General features: G+C 38.3%; 1 protein-coding gene across 1 annotated transcript; it reads left to right on the top strand.

The window, feature by feature from the left end:
• The first annotated feature begins 9,234 nt into the window (after positions 1-9,234).
• On the top strand, positions 9,235-24,302 carry LOC131977807 (thiamine transporter 2-like). The gene is made up of 5 exons (XM_059341250.1): positions 9,235-9,429; positions 14,076-14,829; positions 21,011-21,203; positions 22,829-22,964; positions 24,159-24,302. The coding sequence occupies exons 1-5, from the start codon at positions 9,235-9,237 to the stop codon at positions 24,300-24,302; spliced, it is 1,422 nt and encodes a 473-aa protein (XP_059197233.1).
• The last annotated feature ends 717 nt before the right edge of the window (positions 24,303-25,019 follow it).

Below are 25,019 nucleotides of genomic sequence, written 5' to 3'. Positions count from 1 at the left end.
GCAGATGGCTAATGAGCAGACTATCAAAACTCAGAGTAACAAGTAGTTTTGTCCTGTGTTTCCTACACTATGATTCAAATCATGACACAAGTAGACAGTCACAGGGTAACGCAGTGCTCACATGAATCACAGATGGGGCTAAGCAACTGCTAACTGTGTCAGCCCCCAAGCTGGTTAACTGCCTGTGTGACGGTATTGGAGTGATTTTACAAACTATTTTTAGTTCACACACACATTGCACCAATCAAATTACCAGTACAGACTTTTAAAGTTCAAACCAAACATTCATGGTCCAAATTGTACTGGGATATATAAACTAGAAGTTTTGCATTTTCTTTACCTTTTATTCAATTAATAATGTTATTCAATAGTTTGGAGTTGCTAATGTAGCCCTAGAATAGCAAATGGGTGCTATGATACAACAATATATTTCCTTTACTGTGTCAAGTGTTGAGTACTGACTGCAGTTCACAGAGAATTAATTAAACATTTGGTATTTTCAGATGGCCAATAACACAGCACTAATTCATAATGAAGCAATGTCATTAGGAGAGAGAGCACCAACATGACGGTAACTTGATCGGCAAGGTCATTAGAAAGTAGGATTTGGCACACCACTTCCCTCGGATGAACGTTTTATAACAGACAGCGTGACAGCGTGACCTTAAAGTGAATTCACTGCCTTCATTAGAATAATTAATGTCTAAATCTAACAGAGAGTGCAACTTATTGTCAGCTGCCTAAAATATACTGTTGATTATCTTCCCTGGACTTTTCTTCCTCTTTCTTTCTTTTTTAATGTTTTCCATTAACATATAAGGGCTTAATGGGAGTGGCTGCAAATTGCACTGCGGATTAATAGAAAAGACACAAAGTGGCACATTTACTGGGAACACTGCCTAGAGGTTAATATTAACAATCTGTTTCAGGAGATATCCAGTGTTTGGATTTACATACATAAAAAGGCTTTGTCCTCACCTATCTATCTATCTATCTATCTATCTATCTATCTATCTATCTATCTATCTATCTATCTATCTATCTGTCTGTCTGTCTGTCTGTCTGTCTGTCTGTCTGTCTGTCTGTCTGTATATATATATATATATTTATATTGTCTGTCTGTCTATCTATCTATCTATCTATCTATCTATCTATCTATCTATCTATCTTTCTATCTATCTGTCTTTATATATATATATATATATCCTCTGTCTATCTATCTATCTATCTATCTATCTATCTATCTATCTATCTATCTATCTTTATATATATATATATATATATATATATATATATATATATATATCCTCAGTCTGACTGACTGTCTATCTATCTATCTATCTATCTATCTATCTATCTATCTATCTATCTATCTATCTATCTATCTATCTATCTATCTATCTATCTATTCTAACGCCAATTTATACTTTTTCAACCAATTATGAAAGTACTATGGAGTCCTGCCCAAATGATGCACACTGGATACGGTTTCCTATTTGGATGTGAGCCAAAAATAGACAGCCTTGCAAAAAACAGCACTATAAAGAAAATGATTAGTTGATTGCGGAAGGAAGCACCCTGAAGGATCTGGGTAAGAGCTGTCAAACGGAAGTCTGAGTGGTGCTCGGAACCAAAAATGCAGCAGGAAAAAAGAAACATCCTTCCCCACCAAATAACTGTTAAACTAATCTCCTCCACCTCCTTCTTAGACTCCTCTTCCTCCTTCTCCTACTACTCTTTTGCCACAATTACCCCCACAAATCTGGATCTATTACTGCAGAGAGAATAAAGGGGAGAGATTAAGATGATAAAGGGTGGAAAGACAGAAACAGGAAGAGTGGTGGTATAGAGAAGGAGGTGCTGGTAGAGGAGTACTGAAAGTATAAAATATTGCATGCACACACGTTCACGCATGCTTGCACTCATGCACACCCCCACACAGGGAGCTAATGAAAAAGCAGTCTATTCACAGCTAGCCTGAGCCGCCTATAGGAATGAAAACTAGACAGAGAGAGAGAGTGAGAAAGAGGTAAAGAAAAAGAGAACAAGAGGTTCTAGATATTGGATTGGGGCAAAAGAGGACAACTCTGACAAGATGTGGAGAGGGTGCTGATATGTCAGCTTTTATTTCCTTCCTCCTCCTGCAGCTCTCTCTGTCAGAACAGGACTCATCTGCGAGGAGGGGAAGGAGGGGAGCCCAGCGAGGGGAACATTAGCCCTCCAGCGCTCACCAGAAGCCGCTGACACTCATCAGTCTAAGAGCCCTGCAGCTATGGCATGGCATCATCTCAGCAATGACCTTGATTGATTGGTGCCAAAGACCTCCCATCCTTTCCAAACAAGCCCTAATGAGTTTAAATGCATGGTTTCTAATAGATAGGTTCTAACTGGCGTGATTATTGCCATTTTGAGTTTAAGAAAAATAAATAATTTATCTGTTTAGGACTTGTTAAAGTGGAATTAAGTCATCTGTGACCTCTGTAGGACCAGGATAAATTGTTCCATTGACTCCCGAACATGTCACAGTGCCTACCTGTCTTACCACTCTCACTCTCTGGGACTTTGATTTGCTGTAAAATACAGTAGATGAACAACTCTGTGACACTGCACACAGCAAGGCCATTATTTTCAATGGTACTTTTCTTCCCTCGTTTTCTGCAAGGCTTTGTAGCCAAACTTCAGCTAAAGTAAGCTTTGACCCCCAAATACACTGAAGCCCAGTGACATTCTGGCATTGAAGTTGTGACCTGTCACTTCCTCTGTAGAGAAGACTGGAGAAAGTAAATTCTGTGTTTCTGAATTCCTGAAGAAACTGTACAAACCTACCTCGAACCTGGCACTAGGGTCAATCTCTCACATAACACAATCACAGAGAATGTAGATTCTAGAGAAAAGGGATTGAGACTGAATTATCTCAACAACTGCTGAATGGATCACCTTTACATTTTGTACTGGCATATATAGTCCAGAGAGGATGACACCCAATGACTTATGGTAATCCCCTGACTTTTCCTTAAGAACCATCATGAGGTGGACATTTTTGTCTTCTTGATTGCCATCCTTCCGCCATTAAAATTTTTCCAATACTTTGATTCTGGCCCAATCCCTCAGTTGTATGTTGTATTTAGTGCTTATTAGCACATTTTAGCTAACCGGACATGCCATATGGTTCACACAGAACCGTCTGAGAAGTCGTCATTGGAAACAGTTTGGAAAAGGGCAGGGACTATTGAAAAATACCTGGCAGGTGATTGGATAAACCATCTGTCAAGCACAGTCTATCACAGGCTTGTGATGCCAGAAGACATAAGAGAAATAAACATATTACAAAGAATGTCCATGAAGAAATACTCTTCGGTTGTTTAAAATATTGCAGCATCTGTGCTATCCCTCTTCAGGAGCTGCCATTTTTGGAATCTTGTGATTATTGCAAGAATCCTGCTGCCAATCAAGTGAAAATGTTTGCATGCTAAAATGTTAAATTAAAAATGGTGAACATGGTTACCCTTGGTAGTATTGAAATTGTGAACAAAGTACCACAAAGTACCACAATTATAGCCTCAAGGAGCTGCAAACATGGCAGTAACCTCTTATTCTTTCAGTCTTGTCCCTTGACGTGCTAATAAAATGCTTATTCTTTACAATGTAATGCAATTTTGCTATTTAAATAAAAGGAAAAATATGTTGAGGTGCAAGACTCTTGCTTACAGTTTTGATTGTTTGGACTTCTGTTCAAGATGCTTTCTTTGCCTAAGGGACCACACTGTCTAGTATTGGGTCTTGCTACCATTAAGATGAATAGAATTACCTGGTAAACAAAATGATTGCATGGGCAGAGAGGTTCTGTGAAAAACAAAATAACAAGTATGGCCAAGAGAGTTGAATCCTGAATGCCAAAAAACACAAATAACAAGTATGGCCATGAGAGTTGAGTTCTGAATGCCAGAAATTTCAGCTTCTGCTATCGCCCCTGTCACACACACCTGGAGATATTACTGTCATTTTGTGCGATGGGGCAGTGAAAACTCTCCTTGTTTCCCCCTTTTAAATGTCACAGGGTTGGGTTCAGTGCTGACAGCCATAGGTCCACTTGGCTCAAATGTGAAGTGTTCATTGGAAGCAGCTCCTTGTGAGCTTTACCGTGCCTTTGACGTATTGATATTCAGTGACATTTGAATTCCGAAACGTTCCTGCTTTTCCCACCAATCGTGCTCATTGGAGTTATTTCCTACAGGCACTGCAACACAATGTTACTATATTTGTAATTAGCATTGGTATGGCAGCCTCTCCAGTGAAAACTGAGATCACCTTTTCATGCGTGTCATAAGAAAATATCTCTGTTATTCAGCAGGGCTGCCAAAGACAGTGCTACACCAGAATGCATGATGAAAAAGGTTATTTTTCATTTTTCTTCTGACTGACAGGTAGAGTGAAAAACAGGAACTTGCCCCTGTGACAAATTGGTTCTACTGTATGATTCATATCTTTTCTGTTATTGATCATCCCAGCAATGTCCCGATGTCCAGAGGTGTCCATCATATTGTACATTCTGGTCAGGGTTGAGAGGATAAAGCATGTTTTTTTTCACATTACTGTAGGTGAATACTACATCCTGTGGAATCCTGGATCTTTACAATATTCCTCAGTGTCAGGAAATGCTGCCCCATGGTTCAGCGAACAAAATGTCAGGGAGCTTAGCTGTAAGTCTACAACGCAGCGTGTGATACTTTGGACCAAGTTATATCTTCACCTCAAGTACATCAATAGATCATAGCAGCTGTCAGCTACAGCTATGATCTATTGACTGTTCCTGCTTGTGCTGCAGCACTGTTACTAATTCTGCTACATCTTTTTTCACTGTATAGAAACATTAAAAAGCCTAAAGATTATTCAAAACATATGGGAACAAAATATTCGGCAATCGAGCCTGCATTCCAATCCAAGCACTCATCATCCAATTAGACAGGAAGCGGCAGATGGCCGCGCAGTAAGGACAGCTGGTTTTGAGGTTTTCGCTGTTTGTCTGTCCATCAGCGTGTCAATCATGTGCTGCTCTTCCTATAAGCTCGCACAAGTTTGAGGCTGAGAATGTCAAAATTGTCAGTAATGTGTCATGAGCGCCCTGCATCGCAGAGATGAGGAGTGATGCTGCAGCAGTATGATGAAGCAAGAGCTCCATCTAGTGTAATGGGGGTTGTTCACTATGAGCAGCTTTTAGTGCTTCTGGCCCAAAGGCTTCCTTAAAAACCCTCAGATAGATGATTACATTGTGATGTTCTAAAACTCCTCTCAATCTGTTGGTGCAGTAAAGATTTGGATGTTTACCAATTCAGTCCAGTATATTGGAATTAAATTTACTCCTAAATAAGGGCTCATTTTATCAGGACTGCCCAGAGCTGGTACACAACTTACTATATCACGGCTATAATGTGTGTCGAAGAGGTTTATTTGGGAGGATACAATGTAGTCCATAGATTGTGAATATATTCAGTACTCTACCTTGGTGTGACGTTAAAATAATATGCAGATAATAGGAAAAGAGCTGAATTAGCAGCTGGACAACATTTTTAATTGGTGTAAGAATTATAGGCCCCAGAGACAAAGGGTCACAGTGTATCACTTTGCTTTCGTCATCGGAAATATTTCAGGGAATTTTCAATACTAATGTGTGCCCTGCATTACTACTTAATTAAACTCTAATCTTAACAACTACTGTACATTCATTTGGTAGATAATAATAAATACATTTGGATGGAGATGTCAAAGCTGTTCTCATAAACGGTTGTTGTTATTCCCACAAAAAGTAATGATTTGAATTCACAAAAATGTTGGCAGGAAGGAGGGGAGGTGGATGGCCCAAACCAACCCAAGACATTCAACAAGTGATCTGTTCGTGTCTTAGTTATTCCTGTAAGTTGTTTTTTTATAAGCCTAAGCCTGCTCTTTTTTCCTAACCATTACATCAACAATATGTTTAAAACACCGGTCCTCACATGCTTACTTGTTAAAAACAGCAATATTATTGTGTCATAACCGTAAAATGTCTTAAACTGGTTCTTATGATGTCTTACAAAAAACTTTTTCAGCATGATTTGTATGAGAATACGTTTGGGTGTCAGCAAATTAATGTATAAATTTACTTTCTTTTTATAGCAGAATTCTGCAACAAAAACAAATATACATACACATACACAAGGATGAAAGGAGAAGATGAGACTTAGTATTATCTCAGCAGAAATATTTTAGTTGTTGTTTAACTGCCCACTGAGTCAGCATCTCTAATATTTTAAGGCAGAGTGTTCCATATTTTTGGGGCATAGTGTCGAACAGTTAAAAGAGCAGCTGTGGAGGAGCTGCATGAAGGATCATAAAGCAATCGGGAGTCTGTGATATAAAAGGGGCCGAGGCCATTTAGTAAGACTATCACTTTTAAAAGACACAAGGAGCCAATGGAGGTAAAAAAAAAAAAAAAAAAAAACAAGAGTCATATGATCTCTCATTGTACTTTGATGTAGTTATCAGCAAAACTGAATATTTAGGGAAAAGTGGTATTTTAAAGGTAAAAAGGGCGTATTAGTGTTGTTGAATTATGTCATGTTTGTTTTCATTGTCTAAACTACAAACTTGCTTCAGCCTTCTTATTATAAGTCCAAGTCATTGTCCAATGAAATCAACAACAACCATAGCGAAGGGTGGGAAAATACACACACACACACACACACACACACTTACTTAACACTACGTCTTATCAGCTTGATGCAGTGGGAGTTCTGTTATGCAGCCAAACTACTGCATACATATGCTTATCTGAGCCTCACAAACACCTCAATATACCCCTCCAAACCCACACCCAACACACACTCACTGTTTGTTTCAAAGTCAGCCTTCTGACTGCTGCAGCATCGTATGATTTGCCAGCGAGGAAGGTGGAAAAAAACTGATATTAAGGGAAGATGGGTTTGGTCTGTGAAGCGTTAGGAATCAATGCATCCGGACTGCCATTGAACACTCACCGTGTCTGCAATTCAGAAGTGATGATGAAGAAAGGATAAATAGGTTAATTGAAATATTACGCGAGGGCATAGACAGGAAATTAAATAAACCAAGCCGTTGAGAAAAATCTGCGTAGTAAAAGATTTTCCTTTGATACAGGTGGGATCATGTTCCATCTTTGCTGTGCTGTTACAGTGAGGTATTTGGAAAAGGGTTGCTCGTGGGGTTAAACTCAGAATTCTCCGTGTTCACAGCAGGGTCAACTAAGGCATTTCAGAGCTTACTCCAAAATGTGGATCTCAGCCCATGGTCGCCCCAAATCAAATTCGAAAAAAGTGTTTTTTTTTCTGAGTCAGTGCAGGTGACGCACAGGGAATATGGTGCCATGAGCCTTTAGATGTCCTTCAACATGCTGGGCTCCATTTGGCCCTACTGCGCACAGCAGGCAATTTCAGACTTGCCATTGCCTCACGCTCTCTTCGAGCTATCATGATGCTGTCTAACACTATCTTTACCCCCAAATTTACAGATGGAGAAGGAAAAGGAAATGGAAGATAGATACCTTTGATCATCACTTCAGTCCCAGCACAGACTGAAGAAGATTACAGAGGAAAAAGAAAATGAGTTGGTCCGGCTCCTCAAAATGAGGATAGGGTCAATCTCTGTCTGCTGTAAATTAATAGGAATAGGACTGCAGGTCAGAGATGATTAGGAGTGTAATGAGTCCAGAGAGTAGGAAGGAGGGTGTAAGATCCTGTGATCTTGGCACAGCATCTTGCAGTTATGTCGTATTAATCATATTTTTAAGTCTGGAGTTTTCACAGTGTATTTTTAGCTATATTGTATAAGCTTTTTTCAATACGGGAAGCATAAGAAGAGTACCAGCATGCTAGTACTGTTATCATTCTGATTTATGATGAAACAGTGCTACCTGGTGTCATGTTTATTACCTCTGAGGTAAACAAAAGGTTTAAATACCTCAGCAGCATCATGAATGAAAACACAAGCATGCTGGTGCTTTGTTGATCACTATCTGACCTTTTCTATTACAACATGCACTGAGGATAACAAGCTTCACCTTGCTCAGTAGAAGAGAATGGAGCAAAGCGTGAGTGAAACTACATTACAGTTTCACTTTGACATTGGGAAAGGTCAAACAGTGTGTTTCTCTATCTGCTCCCTCCAGCCAGTCGCTGAACATCACATACTGTAAATCTGACAACATTAAACTTGAAATGCCAAAATATATGAATATGAATAATATTTTCCTTGCCAGTGACCTTGATGTTGAGAATTAAGTCATGAGACAGTCTGACAGTTTGAGCTGAGGCAGAGCTTTCTGTTGACACCCCACTGGTGAGTCATAATTCGCCGTTGGATATTTTAAATTACAGACTACAATAATTCTCATCTCGGGAATGATTGCCTTGCTTATTTCTTTCCCTAAGTATTAAGAATTCACTGCCAAGCCACCGCGAGACTGACTTTTAAGTTATGAACTTGTTATTTACGACAGGCACAAAGACAAAATGCTGGACGTTAAGATTATCTGATCAGATGAGCTACTCTGGAAAATTGAAATTTGGGTAAATTTAATTTAGAGCTGAGTGATATTTGCAGATCTGTCCAAGTCAAAACATAACTCTCTTTTTTTCAGCAGCTTGAAGAAGGGGCATTAAGTATTTTTGTAAAATTGTAGTTCCTAGAATGCTTTATTTCTTTAATCAAAACAGTGTTGAAATATTATACAGATCATTCACATTGTTGTGGACTTCTCTGGTTAATGGTGGCAGATGCTAAACAGGCACACAGTATGTGCACGCACTGTGTGTGTGGGGCAGCATTGTGGTGTGTACACCTGCACTGAGACACACACTCATACATATTCCCCTGCTTGACTTCCACCCCTTCCTCAATATCTGCAGGAATGAGGGTGTTTTGTATAAAGACAGAGGAGGAGACAGTATTTATTATAACCTGCTGGAGCCCCAGGGGCTCACCACCTCATATTTCATCTTAATGTATCTTCACTCACAGCCTCACATTTTTTCCTGTCTCGCCGTAGCCAGGAAAACTTCAGAGGAGAGAAACAACAATGGCAAAGCAGGTGACTCTGTGTTCACAGTCAGTCTCACCTTGGCCTTATCTGGGGCTTCCATATCTCAACAGATTAAACTGCCTAAATTAGACCGTGCTCTCGCCGGACGCAGCGAGACGTCCCTGGGGAGCCGGAGAGGAACGATGGGTTTTTGCTGGAGCGGGGAGTGTGGCAACAGGCCTTGCTGGGCAGGCCATTATATGCCCTGCCATGCTGAGTGGGTGGGCCCCACTGTGCTGCTCTGCATCTATGGTTTCTGCTCCATGATGAGGCCTATAGAGCCTTTCTTGACAGAGTTTCTCACAGGAGGAACGTACAAGAATCTCACCAGCGAGCAGGTGAGCTACTGAGCTATGAAATAAGATATGCGACTGCTGTACAGAGGTATAGGTTCTTAGATTTGCTCAGATTTTGTTTTAAAAAACTTTCAGAAACTCCAGATACTTACTGTTCATGACATCAATATTTCTCAAATATGTGGGTTTTTTTAAGGTATTTTCAGATCATGAAAACTTCCCAAAGCACTTTAAGACTTATTTTAAATTTAATTCTCAGATTCACTCTTATTCAATGCGTCAATCTTTAGATCTTCATCCTCCAAGATTTCTGACATGCAAATTATGGAATACCTTTTCCCATCTGGCAAAAATATACAAAATGTTTATAAAATGTTTCAAAAGATGTCTAAAAGCTAATTTAACTGCTGTTTTAAAATTCTAATTCACATACAAAAACACTTTTGTAACATGTTCATTTTTGTTTTTAATTGTTTTTGTTATTGTCATTATAACTTGTTGATGTTAAACATGTGTTTTTTCTATTATCAGTTTATTACTTTCTAATAACTATGAAATTTTAGGTGGAGGCTTTAAATAAGCCCATCTGGTTTTTCTGCCTCTCCCTGCACTTTACATTATATGTTATTTATGCTTTGTCATTTTATGTCATTTTAACTGTGCAAATAAAATAAACCTAAAAATTAAAAATTAAAAAATAAAATAAAAACCTAAAACACATCATATGATTACCCATGTATACTCAGAAATACGGTAACTAGTTGCATTAAAGTAATATTTATATCCAATTACAAATATCTTTATAATTATATAGCCTTATACGTGTCAAGATGAGTAATGCTTCCAATATTATATAGTAAACCAGCCTTCTATGTCATGGCCATTGGCTTTTCTGGCATTCCTTTATTCCCTTTTTTCACCTGTGAGGGGAAAAAAATAAAGACACAATCTAAAAACAAATGTTTAAAGCTCCATTAGCTGTCCCTTGTGCCACAAACAAACTGAATATTAGAGATTTTGCTGTACTTGTTGAGTCAGTCACTTTGGAGGAATATTGTTGATATTTGAACTCACCACCCAAACAAATGTACTCCTGTTAATGCTCCGTCTTAACATTTAGCCAGATTTACTGTCCCTCTCGCTCCCACTGCCTTTCTCTTTATGCACCTATGGCCTCTCTTGTCCTTCTATGAGCACTAGATATTAACCCATATGAACCCATGGTGACACCCGTGTAATAAACACTTTGTTTCAACCCATTTAACAATTCTAATCCGTTAATAGGGTGTCCTTCAATGCAATCCTATTGCATTTAACTTGTTCTGACCATATTTCCTGAGCAAATTAAAGTCACAATGTTGGTATATGTTATGGAGATGCAAACAAAAAGGCAAATAGTTATTTGTTTTTATTTATTATTGATTTATTCTTATTTTGTTACTTTAAAACAAATCTGACAAATAATTTGTTGTTAAACAGCACTATTAATGTCACAATTTTGATATATGTTGCAAGATGCAAAGAAAAAGGCAAATTTGTGTTTCTGTGAGCAGAAAATGTCTAGTTTTTGTTTTTGTTTTTTAAAATAAGAAATATCATAAATATAAATACCATAATTGTCCAATGTAATGTTTATGTCACATCACAGATCTTTGACATTAAGGGGTAGAATAAAAAAATAAAATAAAAAAAACATCATTAATGTGTTCTATGTGGTCCACTTGGTCTGTTGTGTAACCCCATAATTTTCCTTTAAGGATAACTGGGTCTGGGTTCTTATGGGTTAAGAATCAAAGGTTGGCATGACAAATATGTAATTTATTCTCTGTATACTTTAAATACCTGCAGCAAATTGTATTGCTATTCGTTAGTGGATACTTTTACACAAAAGTCAAGAAGAAAGTTTAACCTTAACGGTGGCCATAAAAAGGTTCAAAAGGTCACTAAAATAAGTAAGATGCCTTATCTATTGACCAGGAATATACAAGATAAGTTTTAAATCAATCTGGCCAGTCATTGTGAAGATATATTAGCCTTGTTACCATCATTAATTTGTCCCAAACATGCAGATTGAGGATGTTAGACTACTCAAGTGAAGTAAAGCAATCACATGTTCCGTTAATCATGTAACATCTGAGAGGACAGATTCTTCCTGTAATATTTATCACTTCTTTTCATTATTCACCAGCATGTTATTTTCTCTCTATGCATGAAAGAATAATGTACAGCCGGAGCAAACTGATGTAAGCATGAAGCAGACCAACATCAGCAGAGCTGCTCTGTTTAAATGAGTCAAAGCTTTTGGTGCAGGCTGAGAACAGGAGAGCCTCCAGTATCACACCTCACACCGTGCCTTTAGGAAGAAACTAAATGGGGTCCTTCACACCTCTGCAATGACAATCACTTTGTGATGCAGAGGGAAGGATAAGAGCCACTTTGTTCACACAAATTATGGCAGGTACACTCAAGGTATACTCGTTTCATGCTCAACCATGTATGATGCAAATTACCTTTTCAACTTGTGGTCCTGAGTGGTTTTTGAGATTTCATATGAAGTTATGGCAATCAATTAAGTTTTTGAACAAAGTGTAAAACCCCAAATTCAATTTCCTGTTCCAACCATAGTAACAATAAACATTTCAAACCAAGATATGCTCAAAGAATAGGCTATATGTAGTTGTTTGACGGGAGACTACAACCAAGCTAGCGTGAGCATGTGAGCAACATGTTACACAAGACTGAACGGGATTTACCAGCATCATGTCGCTATCATGTTCATGAATCATATTGACCTATGATACTAACAAGCTTGCAGTTACAATTAACCTTAGGTTGTCTAAAATTAGATAGCAGTTAGCAAGTTAACCCACCCCAACCCCAATCGAACCAGCCTTGACCCACTCTTGGCTAGTAGAAAACAATCGTGAGTTACTTGCGTTTGGTGTATACGGTTACATCATAAAGTCTAATCATAAATAAGTTGCTATCATGGTTTACATTAGTTGGGAAAGTAATTTGAGTTGATATGTTAGTTAGCTGGCTTGCCACATAGTATTTTAAGAGCCGTATTAGCGTGCAAGCAAGCTAATGTAATCTATGCAGACTCTGCGTTGTGTTTGAAGAATGTAGAAGAATCCACACTTGCTGTCTTTTGGTCAGATTTATTCTGGTAAAACAAAGGGGACATTCCTGGTCAGCTACAGACACGGCACAGCGCACACACCCAGTCACCCTAATCACATATTGATAAAAGCAAATTAGCGACCTAGCATGCTAAGCTAACTAGCATGATCTAAGCACTTTCTGTACATTGGATTGAATAAGTATTTATGACAGTGTAAATAATGTCCCTACATTACACAGGAGCATATATGCATTATCACATCAACATTGTATGAAAATGAAATATAATTTCAAAAACAATCAAAATATGTGTATGATTGGGTGCAATTCAACCTACCACGCTCCTCGTGCACTGACACAGCTCAGTCACGTACAATGGTATGTACAGAGGAGACGCCCACTGACCAATCAAAATACAAAACTTCAATATAACTTGGTGATATTGGTTGATTAAATCATGGCAAGTGGAATCACCCAATAACTCTGTTACACTAAGGACAAACAAAGGGAAAGTTAAGCTTTCTTTTGATCCCCAAAACCTAATGATGGTCCTCTAGCTAGTCAGATGCCTATTTGGCCAGATGACTTCACTAGATAAAAGTTTTTTGTGCTTATGTGGACTTTGTGTAAGACTCTGTGTTGTGGTGGTCACCAGTCATTTATTGGCAGTAGAGGACTCCATTTCTAAGATAGCGTAATTTAGTGTTGCACTTTCTTGGTGCTGAAAAGAGACAAGGCACTCAGAAGCACGTATAAATGTCATGTTCTTCCCATGTTATTTCCCAGCAAAATGGCCCAGACTCCTTTTCATAAAAATCAGTCTAAGGCCATTTATAGGTTACTGAGGAAGAGAAGGGCTCAGTTTTTAAGTCGTGTTTAATATCCATTCACACGCTGGCAATACAAATCGATTAATACATGTAATTTGCCTTACATAATATCTGAAGTCTTAGGGTGTTTCGGTTTCTAGATACTAATTGATAAGGACAAACGTGTATAGAGTAGCCCCCATTAACCCTACATTTCAAAGTGCTGGTCTAGATGAAAGTTTGACCTCATGAAATTACTAAATGCAAAAACATTGACCTATAATCCTAATATTATTGGTTATGTGCAAATGCTGAGGATAGTCAATTAAAACGTAATTCATAAAATTAAATGTTTTAGAGCTCTTTAAGTGATGAAAAAAAAATTAGAACACCAGCATTAGGCTGCTGTCATCCTGAAACACATCTTTGAAAATGATTTCTGTCAAGGCCCAAGTGGAACAAAACAAATGTTATAATGTAATGGGAACAGCAAGGGACCTGGCTTTCAAGCTGCATCTATTGTGTTTATTTGCGTAATATTAGATGTAATAATATTTGCGTAATATTAGATGTAATATTGATGATAATAAGTATCAACGTGTCACATTAGGAGCCTGATGTTTCATGCTTCATGCTTCCTGTTCCATCCTGTACATGCAGAAGTAATTTTCCTTCAACACTGAGTAGAGATGGAGAAGTTAGGAATCATTCCCTACAAAATAATTAGATCTTGTTCTGCTTTTTCTCCAACTCCAGGTGACTAGACAGGTGTATCCTGTGTGGACATACTCCAGCCTGTTTCTCCTCATCCCAGTCCTCCTGGTGACAGACTACCTCAGGTACAAGCCTGTAATCATCCTCCAGGGGTTCAGCTATGTCACAGCCTTTCTGCTGATACTCTTTGGCTCGGGGGTCCACTCGGCTCAGTTGGCCTTCTTCGTCTACAGCATTTCCATGGCAGCGGATGTGGCCTATTTCTCCTACATTTACAGTGTGGTGCAGCCACGCTACTATCAGAGAGTGACCGGTTATGTCAAAGGGGCCATACTTCTGGGCTTCTCTATGGGCGCTCTGCTGGCTCAACTGCTGGTGTCTCTGGGTGTGTCCTTGTATTGTTTGGCTTTCATTACTGTCATCTCCCTCTCCGTAGCACTCATAACTTCCTTTTTCTTGCCCATGCCTAAGACTAGTTTATTTCTTAAGGAAACATATTCTGTACAACAGGGCATGTCAGGTGAAGACAGTCACGACTCTGAAAGCCAAGACGTCTACGTATGGGTGAAGAGCGTGACGGCTGCCAAGCATGTCGGGAGAATGTTCAGAAGGCTCGCACTGGACTGTAAGAAATGTTATTCCTCTGTGGCTGTGCTCTTCTTCTGCACATGGGCTGCTTTAGGGAAATGTGGCTTTTACCAAGTGGTCCAGTACGTCCAGTTCGTCTGGGTTCATATACAGCCCCACAACTTCACAGCCTACAATGGAGCAGTGGACGGCCTCAGCACGTTGTCAGGTAACTAATGAATCATTCATTGGCTAGAACATTAACATTCTGGTTATGTCGTAACGTATCAGTAATTTTAAGCCATTAACATAATATTTAACAATAGCAGTATCCACTTGTTGCCTGGCAACATGATGGGGATGACAAGACTTCCAGACCGTTCTCATTCTCAGGTCATGAAATACCAATGCTGTGTCACAGCCGTTGGCATCTGATACAGATGCACACGGCATCCTTTAGCTTCTGAAGGAGACACAACAGGCTTTCAACCGACCTAAATGTAAACTCATCAGCTGCAACATTAAACCCTCAGAGCAAGTGCTTTGGAAGTCAGGTTGTTTTCAGCCAGGAGACTGCTATTTCTGCCCTGTGTTAAACCAAAAGACAATATTTATATGACTTAACTTGTAGGTTACATGAAGTTATTTACATAGTAAACTTATTTTTACTCAAACCACGATGTTTTTCCTAAACATAACAAAGCAAATCCGTTTAAATGCACAATTTCAATCAAATGTTAAAAATTGCCTTTGACACACACTTTGACGCATAGGTCTGATGGTGCATTGAAAAGTGATGCCAGCAGGTCCTGCTTCATATGTGACGAGTCAGACTGGTTTCCCCTCAAATATGTCAATATAGGGCATTTGTACATGCAGCAAAATACGACTCACATTTATGTTTTAGACTGTACTCCGTAGTAGTAAAGATCGACAGGGAGTTTAAATGGTCACACTCGTGGATGGGTTGAACAAATGGTGGACTTTCACCCAGGAGAACGGGTTCTTGTCCCATGTGAAAAAAAAAGTAAATGACTTTTTACATAAGTTACATTTTTTACGTAATTTCTGTGGCTCACTTCACCCTCGTAAATAACTTCCAGCGTTTTATAACTGTCTTTTATGATGCCTTACCCTACCTTACCTTACCCTTTTTGCCCTTAATAAAGGTTAGTGGCTTATTTTGACCATAGAAGTATAGTATATAAATATAATATATATAGTTATATATATATATATATATATATATATATATATATATATATAAACTACAGACCAGTGGCCCTCACTTCTCACATCATGAAGACCTTGGAGCGGCTGATTCTACGCCTACTGAGAGTTGAGGTCAAAGACAAACTCGACTCCCTGCAGTTTGCATATAGAGTGAACGATGCTGTACTCACTGTGAACTTGCTCAGCTGGAGGAAACTGGTGCTCATGTGAGAATCATGTTCTTTGATTTTTAAAGCGCATTCAACACCATCCAACCCAACATACTCAAAAACAAGATAATAAGTTGGACTGGTCACTAAACACAGACGCTCTCTACAAAAAGGGGCAGAGCCGCCTCTTTTTCTCATTTTTTTAAGGAAGCTCAGATCTTCTGACATCTGTAGTAAGATGCTGCAGATGTTTTATCAGTCTGGAGGCAGCATCAGACACAGAGATGCAAGGCAGTTGGACAGACTGGTAGAAAGAGCTGGTTCTGTGATTGGAACCAGGTTGGACACACTGGAGGAGGTGGTGGAGAGATGCACTGTCAAGATGTTGGAGGCCATCTTGAAATATCCGGATCATCCGCTACACAAAACCTTTATGGACCAAAAAAACAGCAGGACAGAGAGATTCAAAAAGATCCTTCGTTCCTACAGCCATCAGGCTGTCTCATTCTTCCAGAGTTACCAGACTCTGAACTGAATTTCCCCTCGGGGATAAATTAAGTAATTTTGAATTAGAATTTGAATTAAATAATGGACGTAGTCACTGTGACGTCACCCATTAGTTTGTGGACTGCCCGTTGAAAGCATCGAGTTCATCGTTACACTTGTCGCCATCTTGTGTCGCCATCTTGTTTCCGATACGGGGAGCAGACCATATTTGGACTGTGGAGGAGCGAGAGGGATCTGATCACTGACTACAGCCTCTCTACACCTCAACCTGACTGAGAGAAGTCACTGCTAATTCATGTTAGCATTAACTGGAATGTTAGTTTTGACTAGCAAAAAACAAAAACAAAGTGTACGTTACTTACCGGAGAAAAATGAACAGCGACTCCTTGGAGTGTCTGTTAGTCCAACCAAACGCTGAACAAGACATTTTTACTGAACAAGACGTTCAAAAACACTGTCATTAAGTGAACATTCTGTGAAAGGGTGAAAGTTATGAGACCAAACCAGTAAACGTCTTTTTTTATATCTTTATACAGTTTTATATGACTTTATTGACATGTTGCTGTGGATACACATTGTTCTGCTTCTCTCCTGATGACAGCTGGCTTTGTTAGTGACCTGTCAATCAAAGGTAGCCACGCCCCAAATCATACAATTCTTTATCTTCTATTTTCTTCTAAATGAGGCCATTATCTTATATATTTTTGCAGCCACACTTATTAGCACCCCCTGAAATTTTCGGTAGAATGCAGGCTTAAGGCACTTCCTGGTTTGACAAACCCTAATATGTATCGTTATGGTCGTATTGACAAACGGTCTATTCTGTTGTTTAGGTTGGAGATCTTGCTGGACGAGTTGGGTATGAGAAAGGGTTGAGACTTCAGGAAGAGCTCAGCCTAGTCGCAAGCAAAAAATGTTTACATTTCTGCAAAGCACAGATACAGTACATTTACATATGTACATATTTTTGTCCCATGGTGAAGCAATGTGATTTTAGAAGCCACATAGGTCCAATAACATGGCAGGGAGTAATACAGCACCAACCAACCCAGGACTTTAAACTGAGTGACCGGTGTTAACATTGTGGTGTTTAAGCCTAACTGCGTTATTTTTTTTTACCTAACCTTAACTAAGTGATTTTGGTTCCTAACCTTAATCAAAGCAGAAAGAAATGTCGAATGTGAAATGTGTCCTGCAGAAACTTCAAATTTCAACATTTATTGTGGAAACGTACTGCTCCATGCAAAGAACTCGCCCAACACATAACTCTCCGTAAACCATCAATCTGTCATTTATACTTAAGCAAAAATGAGAGATAATGTATTAATTATTGAGCTTCAGAGGTGCTGCTTGGTGGATTTTGTTAGTCCAAACATTTTCATTAAAGCTTATGGCTGTTCTACACATTCTGCTACACAAAATAATTGAATAAACAGACAGAAAGAAAACACAATCCCTTTCTATTATCAGTATTTCACAACCCCCAAAGTACGGCAGACAATAGGAGCAGCATTAATTAGACTATTTAATTGCCTCCTCTCATCCCCAGATGGGTATAGCAGCTGCTGCTATCCAGCCAGTACACTTTTATTGATTATAGTACTGATACATTCCTGTATTCCCCAGAAGCCAAAGGCAATTACTCTGTGTAAACCACATCCAGCTGTATGCCTTTCACTTGTAAATGGTTCTGCCCAACACGCAGTCAAGCTGTAGGGCCCTATGTCTGATATTTCCCCAAAGATTCCTGTTGTATTCCTTTCTGTTCCACACTTAGAAAACATCCCTGAGGAAAAAACCTGGTGGAAACCGATAGGGAAAATATGAATATGGATTACGACCATGATAAAATATGGCAGAAAAGCACAACATAATTTACTATTTTCATATTCAGCTTATTAATAACTGTATGTCCTGGAGCTTGAAAAAAAATAAATTCAGAACCTCATTAGGACAAAGATAAAACAAAATGTGTATGCAGAACAAACTGAGCTCTGTTCAGTTGTATTGTTTTGTAAAGCGTGGTTTTTAAAGAAGAAAGATACACGGCACCTCAGCCTTCTATTTATATATGGTCTCAAGCTGTAATTGCAAATCATTTACACTTCAAATATACTTCAATGGATAATGTATCCAGGACATTTGGACATTCCCATCCCCAGTCAGGGGTGTGCAAGGTTTTCTGTTTAATTTTGCATGAAACCTAATGCTGAATATATTTCCGTTTAGATTCAGGCCACACACTGGAGCTCAAAGCGTGCAAATTCAAATTGTGCTCCCCCCCACTACAACACACATACAGTATGATGTTATCTAATCAGCAAGAAAAGCCAAACACAGTATGAGGTCACATATTTTTCCTCATCTATGCCACACACATTACAAAACTGTTTCTAAGCGGTGTGGCCTGCATGCAGTGTGTATCTGAACCTTCAAAACAACAACAGTCACTGTGAAACAGACGATGTCACAGTGAAACTAATGATGACATCAGGGTTAAATCAATTTGGGCTTGAAAATGTTTTTAACTCAAAGACTCTGTTACAAATTGGTGGCATGGAGTTTGAAAGATTAGATTCAAATCTAACATAAGATGCCATTAACTGCATCAAGGAAAATATCATTTCTTTTCTAGCTTTAACCATCCGAGGGACTAAAAGTCAGGATAGCTTCGCCATTGATTTTTACCTTTTTTTTTTATCCACACTAGATGGATCTGTCCACTTCTTTGGCTCAGGCTTAAATACCTCAACATCTCTGTAATGGATTGCTGTGGAAATCGGTCCCATTCATGGCTCCCCATGGACAAACGTAAATGACTTCGGTGATCCTTAAAGACGTGTCTTTAGGTTCCTCTCGCCGTCACATAGAAAATGGGTTAAATTATAGAATAACTACAAACACTTATGCAATTAAATTGAGATATGAACACCAATTTGGCATTTAGCATGAACTCCTGCTGTTTGAACATGCTGTAGAGCACAGCGGCATTATTGATCCTGACTATGAAGCTGTGTAGCTGGCTCCTGCTGACCCTGCTAAGCCTCCGATTGACACCGCTGTAGAAACCGCTCTAATTATTCAGTCTCCATTTGACCCCCCTCTGCTAATCAGAGCCAGGGGGATTGATAAAGTACATCTTAAATACACACAGGCCCGGGTGGTTGGACTATTAGCGCTGATTGACCACGAATGGACAAGGACTCAAAGGAAATGTACACATTTAAATGAGTGAAGCAATTATACTCAGCCACTTCTTTGTATTCCGGTGGATAAAAAGCTCTGGGTGAATAGATTCATGTCTCTGGGGACTCTGAGTTCTCCCTGTTCACACTCACTTCAATGAATGCAATTAAGATTTAGTTTTTATTCAATCTTCTGCAATTACAAGAAAGGTTTGACCAGACAGTGCTGTCTGTACTTATAGAACATGCAAAGCAATTAAAGTCATGTGGGAGGAAGAGATGAATAGCAAGGGGATGAAAGAAAGAATTTCAAAGGAGAAAAAGAGGGAGAAAAAATAAAGTGTCTTAAAATAACCAATGCTCCAATGGGTCACTGTCGGAGGTCCCCAACTTTACATCCACCCACAGGATACAGGCCTCAAAACTCCTTTACATGTGGTGCAAGGAGCCTAATGATGTTTCAGGGCTGCACTGTGCCACCCTGTGGCTGAAATGACAAACATCACTTTCTAAAATGATTGTTGCCTGCTCAGAGTTTAGCTTAGGAAATATTTAAAGTCAATTCCACAGAGGAATACCATCTATAATATTATCCTCTTACTAAAGACATAATTTCATGTATTAATGACAGATATAGAGACTATTTGAGATATCCATTTTGACAGTTTGTATCAAGATTATAATAGTTTTGGATTTTTCAGTAGTTTTAGTATTAATTTCATTGTGATTTTTTGTTGTCAACTTCAGTTAGTTTTAAATCGTTTTTATAGTAAATTTTCTAGTTTAATTAGTTTTTATTTTGGGGAAAATGCTTAGTTTTAGTTTAGTTTTTATTAGTTTTAGTGTTAGTTTTTTGTAATGGGGTATTTGTTGGGTGCAAGATTCAAAAAAGTCACAATAAATGTTGCCTTTATTTCCTTTGACTTATCCATCTCAGCCCCAATAAGTTTATTTATTAAGTTTAGTCATAAAACCAGATAAATTAAATAGATTTCATATTAACCAAACAAATGTACGTATCAAAAAAGTTGACAAAGACGAAAACGAAGGACATTTTCATTATAATGTTAATTAGTTTTGTAACCTCACAATACAGTTTCAGTTAGTTAACTTTTTTTTTTTTTTTTTTTTTTTACTCTCGTTTTTATTTCTATTTCAATGAACGAAAATGTTTTTTCAATTCTAGTTCTGGTTATTAAAAAAAAAAAATATTATAACCTTGGTTTGTATCTGTTTTTTACCAACAAAATTTGAAAAATAGGATCATGTTGGTATCAGCTTAACCGTCTATGTGTTAGTCTCTTTGCCAATTCAGATTCACTGTGTTCTCCTTCAGGGGCTGCAGCCACTGTTGCCGTGGGACACATGTCTCTGGAGTGGTCTCTGTGGGGGGAGCTGGTCCTGGGGGGTTTCACCATTCTGATCGCTGGGGCGTTATTCCTTATGGATCTGACTGACAACATCTGGATCAGCTACATATTCTTCTTCCTCTTCAAATCAGTTTACATGCAGCTCAGCACCATCTGCACGTAAGACTGCATTATGAATGTGTCAGCAGCCAAATATGCAAATGGGGACTACAACGTGGTTAACATGTGCATGAATCAACTGTGTGGAATTTAAATATCTGATGCCAGAAACACGGTCTATATTAGCTGCATACTATTTTTAGCTGTTATGTTTCTGTGGAGAGTTTTCCTCTAACTGTAATTGTTGTAGCACAGAAGACAGTTGGATCCCTTTTCTGACCTTTGAGTACGTTGGTTTAGCTTTTCATTTGCACTTTGTTGGGCAATGTGGGCTTTAACTGTGCTTTATGTTCAGATTGTGTAAAGATTTACAACCTCAATCAAATATATCCACCACAAACACCAACTTGCCTTATTATCCTTGCTTTTGATTAGTTTACCTCCAGTGTGGGACAAAATGAATAATGTTTTCAATCAAAAATATTTACGGTATGTGGCAATATTACTCCGATGGTTATCTCAATTACTATTATTTATTAGATAAATAGCTTGTCGTGGTCCCCAGAGGATAAATCCTTCTGACTAAACCGATCCCCTGGCATTTAAGTGAAATGTTTTAAGAACTTTGGATGGATTTCCATGAACATTTGATACAGATTTATCATGTATGCAGAGAATTCATCCTGATGACTTTGGTGATCCATTGACCCTTCCTCTGAGGCTCACGGTCAAAAGGTCGAACTTTCTTATCCAGTGAAATGTCTCAACATCTAATAGATAGATTGGCACCAAGTTTAGTCCACACATTTCTGGTTCCAGATGATGTATCTTGCTGACTTTGAGGATCTCTAACATTTCCTCTAGCGCCAGTCTTAGACATTGTAGAACCTGATAATGTAATAAATTCCGATAATGTAATACAGTGCATTTCCCAATAATGTAATACACTTTTTTTCAATAATGTAATAAAGTATAACACCAAGCACCTTTAGATTTCAAGAAGCTGTTGAATGCATTCGTGTGTCATGGATACCTCGTTTGGGAAAAATGAAATGAAATGATGAACGGGTCAAAAGTTAATAAACATTCAACTTTGACCTGTTGGTGGCGCTAGAGCTCTTGAGCTAGAGTTGATACACAGTATCACCACTTGAACCCAAGTAATGGGTGGTCTGCTGTTAAATTATTACAATATTAGGGAATTATTACATTATCAGGACTTGCGAAATGAAGGCTAACCTGATAATGTAATAACCTCCCATTAATGTTATACTTCATTACATTATTGGTAAAAAAAAAAAAAAAAAAAGTGTATTACATTATTGGGAAATGCACTTTATTACATTATCGGGAAGTTATTACATTATCAGGTTCTACAGACATTAACTAAAAAACTAAAAAAATTAACATATTTTGGATTCATTGACTGGACAAAAACAAATAAAATGGTGGTCATCAGGTCAATATTGTATTTTATTACAAGTGGCTAAACATCAGCATGTTTATTTTTTATGCTAATGAAGCATTTGACTCAAAGCACCATTTTGAGTAAGTTTAGCATCACAGAGCTGCTGGCATGGCTATATACTCATGATAATGAAGGTGGTATGGACAGCAATTATTAATAATTGATGTAATAAAGTGTATAATCATCTTCATCAGCTTCTCATGTATGTATATTCCAGTTTTCAGATAGCCAAGATGCTGAACAGAGAGCGCTATGCGTTGGTACTGGGTCTGAACAGTTTTGTGGGCACAGTCCTCCAGAGTGTCCTCACTGCTGTTGTCATCAACACTCTGCAGCTCACCTTAACCTCCCAGGTACTGCAGTCCTCACAAATCACAAATCACAAATCACAGAGCGAGTTCAGGAGATGATTTGAGCGTATTTATATCTCCATGTTCTTAACATTTTACTTTTACGTTATTTGTAAAAACTTTATAGCCACAGTTTTTTAAAAGGTCATATCAGTCAATCTTCTACTTAGAAAGAGCTCTTACAATAAGTTAGAAACTGAAGACTATAAACTGCATTTGAATAAAGATAATAGGCAATTAAGCATGCTGATAAAAAGACTCAGAACAAAATGATTTGTCTCCCTTTTTTATGACCATTAATTCCCTTCGTAGTCAAAAGCAAATGATTGGAAGAATGAATTCATTAATTAATTAACGGAGACATGCCTGTGAGCCAATTCAGGCCGAGCTGCTCTGCAACGTGCACGTGTAACATGCTTCACTCTCCATATCATTGAACACACGCCCTCACAATTTGGCAGTATATTTAAAAAAATTCAGTGTCAGTGTGACTGCTGCCCTGCATCTTTATTTCCGCCTCCACTGCGATCCCAGCATCCACCTTCAGGCTCCCCCTGGGCTTGAATATGGAAAATATATTGAATCATCACTCGTCAATATGTCGTTTAACCCTTTATCGGGCGAAGAACTATATTTGGTATCTTCAGTGGATATGAAAATGGGGTCCCCATGTCTCTCTGTGAGGTCGTAGAACCACATGGATTTGTAATATTTAGATAAAAAAGTTGCAAATTTACTAGATTAAAGTGGCAAAACTACAAGAAAAAAAGTCGTAGATTTAAGAGATTTAAAGTGGCAAATCTGCTTGAATAAAGTCACAGATTTATGAGAAAAAACTGAAAAAAAAACAACTTTTTTTCCTGCAGATTCACCACTTTAAATCTCATAAATCTGCACATTTTTTTCTCAAAATATTACCCCCCTCCCCCGGGTCCTTATGTTTTTTTTTTACACATTCTGGCTGTATGTAATATCCTCAAATATTCTCAAGGGTTGAAATTTTGAATTTGCAAGTAATTTAATGAGTGCCCTATTAAGGGTTAAATTATCTGCGGGGAGTAATGAGTTTGTGACACAAAACTGTAAAAGAAAAAAGAAAAAAATATCCTGTTGTGATAAACATCTTGAACTTGAGTTGCTGGCTGAAATGTAAAACTCATCATCCACATTGTAAGTAATCCTCTCATTTCTTTTCAGTTCCTTATCTACGCCTCGTACTTTGTTGCCATTTCTCTGCTGTTCACAGTCAGAGGTGTGTATACTGTGATCAGCATGAAGCGTGCTGCTGGAGCCAACCAGGAAGAGAGAGACGCCCACCTGCCGGAGGTGTCAACTCTATGAAGACCCTCAGGGACAGTGGCGGTTCTACACAGGGGCCTCCAGGGGCCACTGCCCCTGTGAAGAAGCCCTTGGCCCTTGCTGTGGCACCTGTGTCAAATTAGTAATAATGATCAATTTATAACGATGAATGACGTAACAATTCTTACATATTTTTTGTTCAAAATAATTAATATAATAGTTTAATTGTGCAATAAAAGCTTGTGTATATATAATTTAAAAAAAAAGATAATTCTCAATGTACTGCACTACAAAAATAGTTGTTATTGTTGGTGAGTCTCATTGTTTCAATCAATGGTATTTGTATCTTCCAAATATACTTAAGTTAGATTTTTAAATAACCTAAAATAAAGGGTTTGAATGCTTAAATATCATCTTTGGCGTTTTTTTTATGTGCCCCTGTGATTAAACACTGGCCCCTGCTTGGCCCCCACCAAACTGGTCTAGAACCGCCACTGCTCAGGGAACATGAGGATCTTTATCATATCTGTCATCTATTAATACAGCAGCAAATGATGCATACATATATATTCAATACATCAAAAAGCAACTCTGGTTGAGTTATCAGTTTGTCATCAGCAGGATTTCACTAATCAATTCTGCAGACGTGCTCTGACTGAAATAGTGAAAGTGCAATGGTGAAATATGACCACTGGAGGGCACTATATGCACAGTATAATAAAAAATAATAACTATGTTCAGAGCTGCAATCATTCTGTG

This window comes from Centropristis striata, chromosome 9, assembly GCF_030273125.1.
Source record: "Centropristis striata isolate RG_2023a ecotype Rhode Island chromosome 9, C.striata_1.0, whole genome shotgun sequence".
Taxonomy (NCBI): domain Eukaryota; kingdom Metazoa; phylum Chordata; class Actinopteri; order Perciformes; family Serranidae; genus Centropristis; species Centropristis striata.
Note: the sequence above shows the minus strand (reverse complement) of the source record. Positions and strands in the feature narration are given on the sequence as shown.

What these genes read in the sequence shown, in the direction of transcription:
- LOC131977807 (XM_059341250.1), top strand. Translation starts at nt 9,235, where the DNA reads ATGGGTTTTTGCTGGAGCGGGGAGTGTGGCAACAGGCCTTGCTGGGCA. An exon ending in AGAATCTCACCAGCGAGCAG is followed by an intron (nt 9,430 to 14,075) that starts GTGAGCTACTGA and finishes CTCCAACTCCAG; the next exon opens with GTGACTAGACAGGTGTATCC. An exon ending in CAGCTCAGCACCATCTGCAC is followed by an intron (nt 21,204 to 22,828) that starts GTAAGACTGCAT and finishes TGTATATTCCAG; the next exon opens with TTTTCAGATAGCCAAGATGC.